The sequence below is a fragment of the Falco punctatus genome (genome assembly GCF_963210335.1).
Source record: "Falco punctatus genome assembly, chromosome: 10".
NCBI lineage: Eukaryota > Metazoa > Chordata > Aves > Falconiformes > Falconidae > Falco > Falco punctatus.
Window position 1 is genome coordinate 34,349,509 of NC_137590.1, and position 14,491 is coordinate 34,363,999.

At 51.8% G+C, this 14,491-nt stretch overlaps 1 protein-coding gene across 7 annotated transcripts in view; it reads right to left on the reverse strand.

Annotated features, from left to right (window-relative positions):
- The window catches only part of SLC25A22 (solute carrier family 25 member 22), a 53,170-nt gene that overhangs the window by 2,399 nt on the left and 36,280 nt on the right, over positions 1–14,491 (reverse strand). For all 7 annotated transcript variants that reach the window (XM_080405649.1, XM_080405645.1, XM_080405647.1 and 4 more), the window contains 5 exons: positions 13,483–13,573; positions 4,181–4,299; positions 2,374–2,545; positions 1,452–1,606; positions 541–616 (listed from right to left, as the gene is read on the reverse strand). In XM_080405649.1, coding sequence (XP_080261775.1) covers positions 541–616; positions 1,452–1,606; positions 2,374–2,545; positions 4,181–4,299; positions 13,483–13,573 — 613 coding nt within the window. The remainder of the gene's footprint in view (positions 1–540; positions 617–1,451; positions 1,607–2,373; positions 2,546–4,180; positions 4,300–13,482; positions 13,574–14,491) is intronic.

Sequence of the window (14,491 nt, forward strand, 5' to 3'; positions counted from 1 at the left end):
CAGTTCCAAAGGTGGGGCCAAGCCCACCCTCAGCATGGGACACAGCCAGACGGCGAGAGGCTGGCTACAACAGCGATACAGGGGCAGAGCGCTGGCGTTTCGAAATTCCCTTCGTGATCTGAAGCAGCCAGACCACAGTTTAGCAAAAGGTCAGAGCGCGTGGCGGGGGACGGCTGAGGTTCACAGCGGTCCAAGAAGGGTACGGGATTTAACGCCGTGGGGTCCTCGGACAACAGGGCCTTGGGAGAGACAACCACAGCACTGCCTCCCCTTGCGGGAATAAAATCTCGGCGCTCTGACTGTTGGGATTTGGACAGAAGCATTTAAATATTCCCCTTGCTCAAAATAGGAACTTCTCTGTTATATACCTATATACATATGAACAGTATATATCTGGGCATATATCTATCCATACAGAGACAGGTGACAGCACAGGTTCAGAGGGAACCTGAAGCACCGAAGCTGCTGGCTGGCTCCAGAAGCTGCACTGCCTGCCTGGCGGCAGCTGCCGTATGTCTGATGCTTCATGAGGAGTCTTACTTGGTGCAGTCCAGGATCCCTGAGTAGGTGTCCTCATTCACCCCTCTCTGCAACGACTGCAGCCGCGTCTTGATCACTGGGGAAAAAAAAGAGAACAGAGGCAGCGGTGAGCGCTGGGAACGCAGCACACTTCAGCGGGCAAGAGCCATCCTGAGAGCAATGTCTTTGAAACACAGTCAAAAATCACCAAGAACACAGACCGTTCTCATGTTTTTATCAGCAAAACAGGGGAAGCCAAACCCACTCGTTTACAAATGGATAAAAGAAAAACATAGCCACCCCAAACCAACGCCGTCCCCTCACTGTGACCGAAGTTTCCAGAGCCGGCTTAAAGCTTTAAACGCTTCCAAATTCAGATCTTTCGGCAAAGTGAGAGATGATTTTCAAATACTCAGCTCCTTCTGGAGGAAATAGCTAAAATATACAATGTTGCTTTTATATTTCTTCACACCTCGGAGCGTGTGCAATGCTGGGGAGAGAGGAGTCACTTTCTGGTGGTTTTCATAGCAGAGAAACCAAGGTGGCGTTTAAGGCAGATGCTGTAGAGCAGGAGAGGTGGCCACAGATGTGGGGCTCCCCCTGGTCATCCATGACCACATGCATGTAAATGGTCTGCGTACTATCACTCCACACAGCAAGGTGCCTTTTCAGGGGCACTCTCACAGCCATTCCTGCAAAGAACGACTGAAATGAATGGCACCCTCCTTCCTGACCCACCTAGCGAGTACTGCAAACCTCCGTGTAAGCCGTGGCCGACGGTATAGCTCAGCCAAAGCAGCTCAGCCAACAGAGCTCCCCTCCTGCACCACCCCATGCGCTGGCACGGTCGCTGTCCTCCTCACCTAGCCCACTCGTGTCACTTGGCCTGTCACTGGGCACCAGGCCACCAGCACAAGCTACTCGGGACTCACCATCGCAAGGGTTGACAGCCACTGCAGCTGTGCTGCCCGCCACGCAGCCGGAGAGGAAGGACACGTAGAACGGAGCCTTGACATTGGGATCTTTCTGGCCCAGCTTGTTCAGGTTTGCAAAGAGCGGGAAGTAAACAATGGAGAACGGGACGTCCCTGCAGTGGGGAGGGAGGCAGAGGAAGAAAGAACAAGGATGAGCAACTCGGAGCAGGACACCAACAAACTGAGCATCAAAGGATGGGCTGCAGGCATCACACGGCAGCACAGCCACGAGTGAAACAGACACCCCAGCTCCACAACTGCAACGTGGACAGGAGCCGGAGCCCAGCAGGGGCAAAACTGGCTGCACAAAGGCCCCCGGGAGGCACGCAGCCCAGCAGAGCTAACAGCCTCCCCTGGTTTTTCAGCACTCAAACAGAAGACCCCAGCACATCCAGAGGTCAATCATTTGATCCACTTTCGCTAATTGCAGGCAGTTTGCAGCCTACCCACCCCCCCACCCCTCACTGGGCATTGCTTTAGCTCTGCCTTTGTTAAAGCTAGAGGAGTTATTCTGTCAGTGCCCAGGCAAAGTGTCAGAGCAGGTGCTGGTCCCTGCATCCAGCACGCCCCATGGCCCAGGGCCCGTTTCACGCTCTGGAGACTCAGGCTGACAGTTTTGCTTTGCTAACTCATGAGGACTTCACTGCAGTGTTAAAATACAGACCACGGGGGAGACAGAAACCATCCACAGAAAGCAGCAGAATTAAGTCTTCCAGGAACAAAAAGGCAGCCTATCTCACCTTCCCTTCTTTAATTTGCAAAACCGGCGCACGGAAACCAACCAAACCCAACCCAACACCCCCTTTGCAGGCTCATCTCCATGGCTGGCGCTTTAGGTTGGAGACTGGGAACTCCTGCGCGTGTGCCCACAGCACCCTACCTTAGCAGTGTGGCTCCCAGGCCCTTGTAGAGCCCGGTGATCCCTTTGCTCCGCAGCAGCTCCCTTGTGATCTGCGTCGCTGTGGTGCGCGTTTCCACCACGGGCTCCGCCGCCCCCGCCGCGGAGGAAGAGGAGAGCTGGGCCTGCGCTGCCATCAGCTTCTTCTGCGCCGCTGGGGAGAAGCGGAGAGAGTGCTAGTCCGCAAGGTGCCCAACCGCAGCCTCTTGCTGCCCGGTGCCACGGGACGAGGAAGAAGCAGATCTCCAAGAGCACCAAAACACGCAGGCTAAGGCCAGCCCGGTGCACTGCAGGCTGCTGCTCCCAGTCTGCCCATCTCCCTCGGGCTGAGACAACCCAGCTCGTCCCGGTCTTGGAGCTGGCTGCTGCCACACCACACGGCTGTCGCCCGCACTCTCCCACCGACCTAAGCAGGAGCAGCCTGGCACACGCAGCCTCCACAGCGCAGAGAAAAGGGGCTGCCGTGAGCAGCGGGTGATGGTACCTGCTTCCAGGTATGTCCCCGAGCCCCCAGTAGGGCAAACTAAAGATATTCATAACTGAGAGAGGTTCAGTAGTTCTGGCCTTCGCTTCCTTCATTTGAAAGCAATCGGTAACCTGGGGAATTCCTCAGCCACATCCATGAACACACCCTGGTTTCCCCCAGCCTTTTTTAAACTGCTGCGTTCCTGCTCTCTGGCCAGAAGATGGAGAGCACGTCAACCTGCAGGCTGCCGCTGGCACACCACCGGGCTGGCCCCACACGGAGGGCGGGCAGGCTGCTCCCAGCAGCGAAAAACCTCTTCCCAACCCTCAAACCACGGCTTAATTCCTTCAAACATTTTAAAATAATACGCGCAAAGAGGATAAGGTCTGCATTAAAAACAACGGAGAGAGGAAAAAGTAAATCCGTGATTATTCAGGAATACCAACCACATCGAAGGAGAGATTAGACAATTTGTCCCGTTTTCCAGGAAAGGCCCCAAACGTGCTATCTAACAGTGTCACGCAGGGCTCCTGGGGAACAGGGCCATACCCTGGGCTGACCTCTGGAAGAGATTAAAGCGATAGCAAACAGCTCCAGAGGAAAGGGTCTCCGTGCCAGAGTCTGATCTCCGCTCTCACCAGAAACACCCCACAGCGTTGCAGCCAAAAGGCTCACACTCCCGGCCGCCTCTGCCTGCTCCTGCCCCCAGCCCCTGACCCCAACCCTCTTCCGAATGCAGCGCGCCGAGAGATTTTTATTTACTGTTTCAGCCGAGAGAGCTGCTGCTTTTGTCAGGAAGAAGAAAAGACCGCAAGAGGGGAGGCAAGTCATTGGGAAAGGGCACATCCCCTTGGGAAGCTGTTAGGAGGTGCTACGGGGGGTGGAAGAGAGAGGACAGACATCAGATAGACACGGAGATGGAGGAAGCACCCCAGGAAAAGCACTGGAGGATGCTAATCCCTCCTTGGGTGCACAGTAACAAGCTTCAATCACTCACAAGCTGAGCACCCGGTCATCTCTCCTGTCTCTCTCTATCCACCAGCAGCTTTTGCTGCTCCACTTGCCCAGCCTGCCACTTTAAGCAACAAAATCATCACCTTCTGTATCTGCAGGGACCTCTGCAAAGCCAGGTGAGCAGAGTGGGGGGAAGTGAAGTGGGAAGAGAAGAAACTTCTGCTACAGCCCCAGATACCTCAGACTTGGGAAAGCAGGGGGAAAGAAAAGGGTTTTCTCTGCTCATTCCCTCCCTCCCTGCCTTGACAGCCCAGACCCAGCCCTCTCCCCCGTGCCTGCTCAGCATGTAGGGAAGAGAAGCCCACGTACCGATCCGCCCTGCATCCTGCAGCTGGATTTTGAGCATCTCCATGGGAGTGGTGACGATCACCTGGCAGGTACCTGCGCCACAGCCTGCCAGCATCTCCCTCAGCAGTGTCAGCTTTTTCCTGCCCGCAGGAAAAAAAAAAAAAGAAAAAAAAAAAGAGAGAAAGAGTCAGTTAGAGGAGGAGGCCTGGAGTAACACTGGGGCAGCTGGGTGCAAGGGCTCGGGGCACACCTGACCCTGTGGGTTACAGGACAGGCAGCCTGGGTGTGGAGAAACAACTGAAGTTATAACAAAGAAAATTTTAGGGTAAAACTGAAGCTGCTACTTCTAAGGTGGAAAGCGGTCGGTATGTACAGAATCTGCACCCCAGCAGTTCCCCAGGCGACACAACCTGCAACCTTAGCACATGCTGAGAGGAACTGAACGGAGAGTGGAGCAGAGCAGAGTCTCATCTTGAGTTGAACACAGAGGGCTGGGGGAAAAGCTCCCCCTTAGCACGACACTGGGGGACAGGGGAACCTGCTAGGCTTGGCAGTTCAGCATAGCCCAGGCTTGGCATCTCTGCCAGCATCACCTGAACTGCTCCCAGAAACAGAACATTCAGAAAAAGCCACAAGCCCAGCCAGAACAACCCCAGAGCGGAGCACACAACCCTCCCCATCCCCAGGCAGAGCTGCAGCTCTCTTCCATCCCAGCGTTACCCCTGGCCAGGGCACAGCCTTCAGAAAAGGTATCGCTTCAGAGGGCAGCAGAGGACCTGAGCGTTAAGGGGGATAAGCAGCTTTCCCTCTGCCAGCCTAGTCCCTTAAACACCGTCAGCACCCCACACACAAACAGAGACCACAGGGCAAGAAACAAGGAGGGAAAATATTCAAGTTGCTGCTCTGGACTTCTCCACAAAAGCGAAATAAACAAACAGTAGAGTGAAGGAGGCATCTCCCCTGTAATTAGAGGCTTCTTCACCTCACCAGCCTTTCCAAACCTGAAGAATAACCTTTGCATTAAACTGGTCCTGCCTGAGGGACAAGGGACGGGATGGATCCCTGGCACTGCAGCTTCGGGCATCCTCTGCACTAGAGAGCAGGGACCACCAGTGACATGTTCTTGACTAACAAAATGCAGCATTTCAAAGCTTCCTCCCCCCTAAAGCCATGAAACAGCCCAGCTAAGACTAAAAAGATGAACTCAGGATGCAAATGCTCAGAAGGCCTCAATTTTCACAAACTGGTGAGTTTTTGCCCTGTAAAATGTCTCACCCCTTGTCAGCAGAAAACACTGACTTGATTAAAAAAACCACAAAGTGCCTCTGACCTGCTCTTTTCTAAAAGGGGGGGGGAGGGGGAAGCAGCATATACAAGTCACACAGTCAGAGGGAAACAGCCTCCTCTTTTTTTTTTTTTTTTTCTCCTGTTTTAAATACAAGTACTAATTTTACTCCCCCCAGCCCTGCTCCTATAGCAATACCTCACGTTAACTTATTCGAGGCAAGTTCCCAGACCATGGCAAAGGCAGTCCCACAATGACATCCCTGGCAACACCAGGATACTCCCTTCCCGGGGGTTTCACACGCACACAACACAGCACAGCTGTGGCACTGCAAGCCAGCAAAGAAGTTTCAATGCCAATCCTATAGGAAAGGGAGGGGAGATGTGCCAAGGGAGGGGAGATGTGCCGTAATCCTGCTGGCCCACCACATCAGTCAGGCCGATTGCTCCACCTTTCATCTTCTCCAGGGTGGAATCCGGAGCAGGGGATTAGAGGCACAGAGCCACAACGGAGATTATCAGTGACTAAATATAGATCTTTTCTGGGAGGCTGAAGGGAAGAACATTTCACAGCCTCCCCTTCCCTATTATGAGAAGCTGCACAGAACGATCCCTCCTGCAGTTACACACACAGGTGCTGAAGCATGCACAGCAAGCTTTCCTGGAGGTAAGCAGGTATCAGGGTGTGCAGCTCCCGAGGTTCCCCCTGGCACCAACACCTGGAGGTGGCCAACTTGTGCCTCCTGGGCAGCCTGCAGCACCAGGCCAGTCTCTGCAGCTGGACACTGTCAGCAGCAAGCCTGCACAACCCCTAGCCCAGCCGTGGGAGGAAGCAAACCACCCAAAGCAGCTGGCTGCCGGTTCCTCTCTATGGCACAGCAGAGCATCTCCCGCTTTAGCAAGAGCCCTGGAGCATCCCTGGAGCGCACGTCTCCTGACTTTCATCCAGGGCAACCGCTCTGACAGCCAGTTCAAAAGATGTTCATCTATGGACCATTATCCCAGCCAACAAAAGTCAGGCTGGCTTGATTGAACTCCACGGAGCTATGCCAGCGTGACCCAGGGAAGGATTTATGCGCATGGGCGTATTTTGGAGATGTCAAACAGGTACATCAAAAGCACCTAGAGTAAGGGCTTTCAGCTTTTGGTTTGCATATCCTGGGAACTGGGGGGGGAGTCCAAGAAAAAAAAAAAAGATAGCCTATGATAAGCAAATCTTTTGTCAGGAGATGGAAAGTTTGCCATACAGGGGTCAAAATCCCTTTGCAAAACAGCAGTCTGCACATAAAAGGAGTTGGAAAACAGTTCATCTCTAGATGACAAAGGTGTTTAAATATTTAAGGCGCCACAGGCCTTATCATCCGTGGTTTAAAAACTGGCACATCTCAATTAACTTCAAAAGCTGCAACACCAGCAAGGATCTGGTCCTGCAAACGCGGAAACCACCTTTTATCACAGCAAGAGGGTGTTAAATATAACATACTCACAATAGCCCCAAATTCTGCTCTGGCAGAAATCAGTTGTTCCACTCTCAACTGACATGCAATTAATTGTGACAAAACAACAATGTCAAATGGGAAGGGGAGAAGATTCATGCTTGATCTAAATCAGAGTTTCAAACTAGAGCTGGAAAAAAAAAGTCAAGAAGCAGGCACTAGAGGTTTGGGGGGGCTTTTCAAGAGCAACGCACCAGTTCACAGGCGCTCTGAAAGCATTGGTATAGTGATGTCACATGGGAGCAGAGCAGGATTTTTTCCAAGTTTCTGAAATATCTTGACTGTGTAGGAGCTGACTGAGCTTGGGCAGGGACCAAAGCCAGCTGTTCTGGAATAAGGGTGACAACGTTTCCAATGATAGGAAATCTTTGACCTAAGGGAACATCCACGCAAAGCCATATGTTTCTATTTGCTACCCAAGAAGCTACTGTCTCCAGCTTGGACATCACCCTCCTCACTCATAAAATAACCTCTGCCTCTGGTCTGTCAACCCCACAGATCGTAGAAAGCTCCCCCAAGAGTTAAAATCGGAGAGAATTAGCCACTGCCAAATGATTTAACTAGCGGGCCTTTGCTACGGATTGGAGGCCCAACACACCTCCAAAGGGAGGGCAACCCATCTGCCACAGCCACGTGGGGACACGCGCACACACTGCCAGCCAGTCCCCCTAACCCAACCCCGACCTTCCAAGAGGGAACAACAAGCTATTGCAACCACACTTCATAAAAGCCGGAGCTACGATGCTGGGAAATTTTAAAAGGAAGAAAGTTCCCGTGACAAGCTCCCTCTCAGTGCTAGCGCCAGCTCAAAAACCACCTCAGACACGCAGAGCAAAGCGCTGATGTGGGACAAATCCACCTCAAAGTAACGCCACCAGATTGAGTGTTGCTCTGGCAGATGTTACTCCAGGTATGGTACAACCTGCCTCATGGTTGCATGTTTGGACTAAGTCAAGAGGAAGGAAGGTGACTGCGCCTGCACCCATTACATCAGGCTTGTCCTGGCAGGAGATTCCAAGTGTTTTGTTCCAATACAAATGTCTGTGGAAGCGAACAATGGACAGGGGAACATGTCTGGGCACATTGAACACGGACACAACCTGCGTTTTGTCACAAGACGCATGCCTGGAATGGAGACAAGGGCAATGCTCCCTCTCACGGGTGTTATCCTGTGATTAAACAGCCCACCTCTATCTCCCTCTAGATGTACAACTGGAAGGGCATTTACCTTCTGGCCGACCTTTGATGTCCACAACTTCAGCCCACTGTAATTCCCTGAGCCTCTATGTGCTAAATAAAAGAGCACCCCCCTGCCCCCAAACAGCTATCCCTGAATAGGCACAGAGAGATTATCAGCTCTTAACTGATTCCCCCCCCCCCCCCCCCCCCCCAAGTGCCAGTGGGTCGGATGAAGGTTATCTGCATTAAAGTGGGTAACTACAGGAGAGGTTGCCTTGGCCCACAAGGGCTCCTGCCCAGAGAAAGACCAAAGCACGGCATGTGTGACGTGGCACAGCAGCTCAGCACCAGGAACAGCAGCAGCATCCCTCCTTCCTAAAGCAAAAGCCTCGCATTATACCCTGCGAACGCTCTGCAGCTCAAGGATCAACCAGGCTGGGCAACAGCTACTTGAACAGATGCCACAGAAGAGATGGTCTGGGTATTTTAGGAGAGCCTGAAAGAGGAGCAGATGAAAGAAGGAGCCCTGGGGAGACCTATCAGCCGGGAAGGCAATGGAGAACAAGCTCCAGTCTCCCCGCCTGCATGGGAAAGAAGGAAAAGTGCCTTGCTTGTCTCAGGATAACAGTTGGCTGTTCTCTGAGCAAAGCCACAAGGCAGGGGGGAAGCGGAAAGCAAGACAATTTGCTGGCATCAGCAAAGACACAATTAACACGACCGTGCTAGTCGTCCTAGGAATCCAAGCTGCAAAATCAGCAGATTGCCAGCCTTTGCTCCAGAACAGCAAACAAAATGAAGGTCAAGATTAAAGAGGTCAAAAGATGGAAAGGAATAACACACCTTGGAGAAGACCAGCAGGAAACTCATCCAGGGACACTGGAGAGTTTTTATGAGCAAGTTATGAGCAAGAAATTGCTTTTATAAGAAGCCGTGGGACACTTTTCACAGCAGCCAAGGCAAAGTATTTAAGCAAGAACCTAAAAAAACCCAACAAAATCTGGCAAACACACGCCAAACACAACAGCTGTCTGGCACTTTACACTTTGGAGATTAAAAAGTCCTATAAGGTTTCGTGTTTAATGGACTGGGTTTTATGAAGTGTTTAACACCCAAATTCAAAAAAGACATAAAAAGCAGGCAATACTACCACTTGTCAAAGAGGCCTCACACACTGAGCACCCAAAAATCAACAATGTACTTTAAATGCATGCTGGTGTCCTACCAATTTAAATTGCTTTTGTAGCTTCGTAGCCAAGTGTTTCACACTCAAGTGCTTCACTTAGCCCTAGCGACTCCTCTTCTCACATCCTCTGCTCTGGACAACGAAGCTGCTGCTTTTTTAACAGATTATGGGTGTCTCAACACATCCAGCTTCAGAAATACAGAAGAAATAAAAAAATCCCATCTGCTTCCAGCAGCCTGAAGGTTGGAAGTTTCCCCTCTGTCTCGTGTCCTGCCTTCCCCAGCCACGTGGTCCAGCCAGCAGAGTGCCACAGGGACAAGGACCTGCCTGAAGACTCTTCTGTGGGTCACCTCTTCTACTTCTCCTGGGAACTGCAGAAACCCTCGGGCCAAAATGGTCACAGGACAATATCTGACCCTTATTGCCCTTCTCAACCAGGGTCACCGGGTACCATTCAGGTTTTTCGTTATCTTGGTTTTCCTCCTTTCCAATCAGCTTGGGAGGACCAACGCAGTTTTGTCTCCTCACGAAAGAAGCAGCTGCAAGCAGTAGGCTATCGTAACGGTCACAACATCAATAGAAACAGGCAAAGAAGCAGAAATCAAGTCTCCTAGCCTGTCAGCACACATCCTGCACCAAAAGGAGGGGGAAAATCATTTTATGGGAAGGAATGCACCCCCAAGCTACTTCCAGGGTAGAGGGGGCTGCGGGAACAGACATCTCTAGCCTCAGGGAGATGGGCGCACCAGCAAGGACACAAGGTCCCAAGCGAGGTCCTGCTGCCCCAGTATTCCACCTCCAGCAGCATCCAAGAGCACGGCCAGGGAAAAAGGAGCCTAGCACAAACCTGCAGTGATACATCCCCAAAATACTCTTCCAGCCATTTGCAGCCAGCAGCTTCCTACACGACAGGCGTTGTTTTCAGTCTGGCCTTTTGAAAATGGGCTTTATGCCACTTTTTTTCTTAGCAGTTTAAAAGGAAGTTCGTTTCAACACTAAATTTTTCAAAGGATTCAAAATAATAATAAAAATTAATGCACACTAAAAGTTGTTGTGTAACTTGAGGCTGGTTCGGGTCACGCTGGATTTGCCAAACTCTCTGGTCCACACATGCTTCTTCCCCTTGCACGTGGAGGACCCACTCAGCACATTTGGATCAGCAAACACTGATGGAACACGCACATTCTAACGGACAAGGATCTCCAATTCATGCAACGCATTTCAAGCAAGTGCTAGAAGCTTAGCAACAAAGGCATTCAATGTCAAACAGGACTAGAAGACTTTTGCAGCTCTGAGTCAGAACAGCACCAGAGCATCCTTTGGGATGCTGGCCTAAGCATCTGTATAGCAGCAGATAGTCGGGCTTGTGCAAAAAGCACTTTGGTGGGGCTGAAGCAAGCTCTTGGTGGCTTACCATGAAAAAACAGCCCCCAGCCTTACGCTGAGCTTAACTCCCTCAGCTGCACTTCACACCATGTAACATCTTGACTGTTGCAATTCCATATCCAGAAATGAAACCACACTGACATGCCAGGCAGCTTGAATCTTCACCTTTCTAACCCCGGGCTATTTTGTTGTTTGTATCTAGGCTCTGACTGGAGTTGTGAAATAGGTGGCCCAGCCTTGCGATGTGCTAGCAGCTACACAACCCTGTTTTGCTCCAAGTAGGAGAGGCATTTGGATTCCAGCACAGGAATCCTGCCCTGTCTTACAAAGACAGCTGGGTAGGAAGGGACAGAAGAATCTCAAGGGAAAAACCTGCAGACTACAAACAGCTTGGAAAGAGGGAGCGAGGGCAAGGCAAACCCTTGGGGACACAGAGCTTCAGGACTCCATGAAAGAGCCCCTCGCCATCACTCCTACTTGCCTGTGAACTGCCAAAGGCAGGGCACCATGCAACGACTGCAGCACAGCCAGGCACAACCCCTCCAGCAGTCACATCCTCCATCCCCAGGCCTGGGATTTCCCTAGCATGAAGGAAAAGGATCCCGTGACACGCAGCTGCCCCGCAGTTTCTAAGGGTCCTTTATCCCAACTGGTAACGTCACGGCCTTTTCCATCACCCCCTGCTTCTCACGCAGCACAGCACGCACCAGACCTTCCAGCCAGGTCCCAGGTTCAGAGCCTGTACCAGCCACAGCCAACCCGCACGGCGTTTTCTTTCACATCACATCTTGGAGTGACATTTCTAGTTCAAAACACCTTAAACCATCTACCACAGCAGTATCAAGGCTCTGCCCCTCTGTTCAGGTCACACTGGCTAGCCTCACAAGCAGAGCTGACACGATTTCACGCATCCAAGCCCTGCCCGGTGGTTGCATGAGATGAGTGACCCCAACGCCACATGCTGCCTAGCTCTTGTCACCTAACTGTGGCCCAACCTTTCTTTTCTCTAAAGAAGTTGAAAATGCGTTGTGATGAGACACAAAGGCTCCCTACTACCCGAGTGGTATCACACTCCTGCTCCAGGTCCCTGTAGTGCCAGTTCCATCGGTACGTATGTTTTAGGAGAACAGGGTGTCTTTTATTCTTGGCAAAATTCCCTCGCTCCTTTATTCTGAATCAAGCAGAGCACGTCATCCACATCATGCGTGGATCAGCCAGGAACCCAGAAGCCAAACTGGAGGAGGTCTGGGTGAAGACCCCTGCTGCACCCCACGTACCCAGACACCTGCTCATAGCCTGCCTCAGCACCAAGAGGACACACGCATTTGTCCCGTGAGGAAGCCTTCACCTCTCACGGTGCAGGACACCTAGTGACAGGCATGTCATGGTTGAAACATCACAGCAGCGACTGCGCTCACAGAACACCAAATACGTTGCAACGCTGCTCTGATTTCTTCCATGGGCTGCTCTCTCGGTGGTGGTACAAGGTGTGACAGGCTTGGCCCTCCCTGTGCAACCTACTAGGTCCTCACTTGGTAGGCGGTGGCAAAGAGCTAGCTGGGCTCCTGTCCACTGCGGCACGCCAAGGCCTGTCACGTTGGCTGCTGCTGGGATCAGGATCAGACCCACCACTTCGTAGGAGCAAGGAGCAATGAGGACATCATTGCCTCCCACCGTCTGAGCAGAGCACAGGAGACAGCATTTGAAGAGACAGAAAATCATGAACAGCTGCGAGCCGATGAGTCACACAGGCGTATGTTAGCTGCTACTTTTTTTGAAAGGCTCCAGAACAGAAAAAATTAGGTACGTGAAAAAACTAGATCCTAAACCTGTGTCAGTCCACAGCCTCCACCGAAGTTGTTGGGCCACCGATCTCCAGCAGCCGAGACTGATGTGGTGTGTTACGTTACGGGAAGTTGTTAAATCAAGTAATTATGGCAGAGCTTTGCATTTTCCGTGAGGCTCCACCCCATCACTGCTGATGGGAAGAGTCAGGATCATGTCCCAAGCAGGCTGTTTTCTAACTACTGTCACTGAGGGCTGGAGAGAGCGTCCTTCACCGGCTGGCTCTGGAGAAAGGTCTCTGTCTGAAGGGAAACACAAGCGTTCTCCAAATTGCAAGGGAAATATCTTTGTGAAAACAGCATTAAATATTAAGGGTCCAGTCCCTCTCAGCTGCTTAGCTAGCATCTTTTACTCACATTTAATTCACATGAACCAACCTCCACTCGCAAGCTAAACAAGATAATTTTGTTCCTTCAGCGTTTATTTGCAGGTCAGCTGCTGGGCAATGCTGCAAGTGCCCTCTGTCAATTCAGATCCACCATGTCTCTGCCAGGTCCTTTTCAAGGACAAGAGGGATGCTAAGTTTGGGGTCTACAGAACTCGACTTGCCATCTGTTCAAGCCAGAAAGAGCGTAACAGCACCCAATAGGATGCTGGGACAAGGGTCCTCCCATCAGCTGTTTCAGCAGCGACCAGTGCCATTGGGTTCCTCTCAAATATTTTGCCTACAAATTCTGGATCTGCTAACCTTGGCTTCGATCTGGGGCTATTTTTAGAAGCTTGAATAAAAAGCAGTCATTCAGTGGAGTGCTTTTCACTTCCCGTTTTAGACATTACATCCTTAGCCCAAATGTAATCACCGGCTGAGCCGTTGAAGGGCAACTTGTACTTCAGTCGTCACATCACCCCATTCCACCTTTGCCCCGATGTCACCCCAGACTTCTCCAAGGAGCTGTTGTCTTGTAAGTTGAACGTGAAAAGTCTGCGCCCCTCCTGCACCCCCTACTCACCCATCTTTGGAGAGATGATGCCGGAAGAAGTCGTTGGCTGCCAGTTTGATAGCCTTTTCTGGTGTCACTAGAGTCAGGTTCACCGCAGCCCCTGGGCAAGGAAAAGAGGAAAGGGCCATTGGAGAATGAGAACAAAGGCGCTGTTGACCGGATCTTTCAGGAATGTGCTGTAAATCCTGCTCAAAACCAAGGACTGATGAAGGAGAGCTCCCAATGCACCAAAAGGATTTAGAAACGTGAAACACCACCCAGCACCGTGGGGGTTTTCACCACCCCCCCGATGTGTTTCTACTCCATTTGCAATGCTTTTTATAATTTCTTTAGCTTTGCTACTACTCCCACCACGTATACACGCATCCTCTTCTCTCATCCAAGGACGCATTCCTATGAATCCAGAAAGATGCAGACCAGACCTTCAAGAAAGGAGTACAAGTTGGATTAATAACCAGTCCCAACTCCTTTGCAAATATTTCGTGATGCTGAGAAGCAAAAGACCCCTGCCCCGCCTTCTTGCCAGTGTCCCTGTCCCCCCCACCCCCAAAGAGAGCAGCTTGCTTCCCAGGCAGCCCAGAAAAGGCAGAGCCCTTGGAAGACCTGGAGGCTGCCTGAAGGCAACTGGCTCACCCTCGCAGAAGTCACCCAGCTCGAGGCCACCCCTGGGAGTCAAGTGGCTTCCCTCGTGTGTCACCACTGGGTGTCACCCTCAGAGCAGCCAGCTGAAGTGGCTTTTTGTCCCCCACAAGCTGCAGCGCGCAGAGATCCCCCTCCCAGCACCATGACAAGGCTTGCTGGGGGACCTGGGGTGTAAACAAGCCTTGGCTCCCCCACCACGCGCCGGAGAGGCCTTTTGTCAGGGGCAACAACCAGCAAATCCCTGCATTGTGCCTGCAACAATGAAAGGTCTGCACGGCCTGGCCAGCTGCTGGGGGGCACCGACGCCGCATTAGTGCAACGCATTAGTGCAACGCAGCAGCGGCTGGGAAGCAGCTTTCAAGCTGCCCTGGGGGAC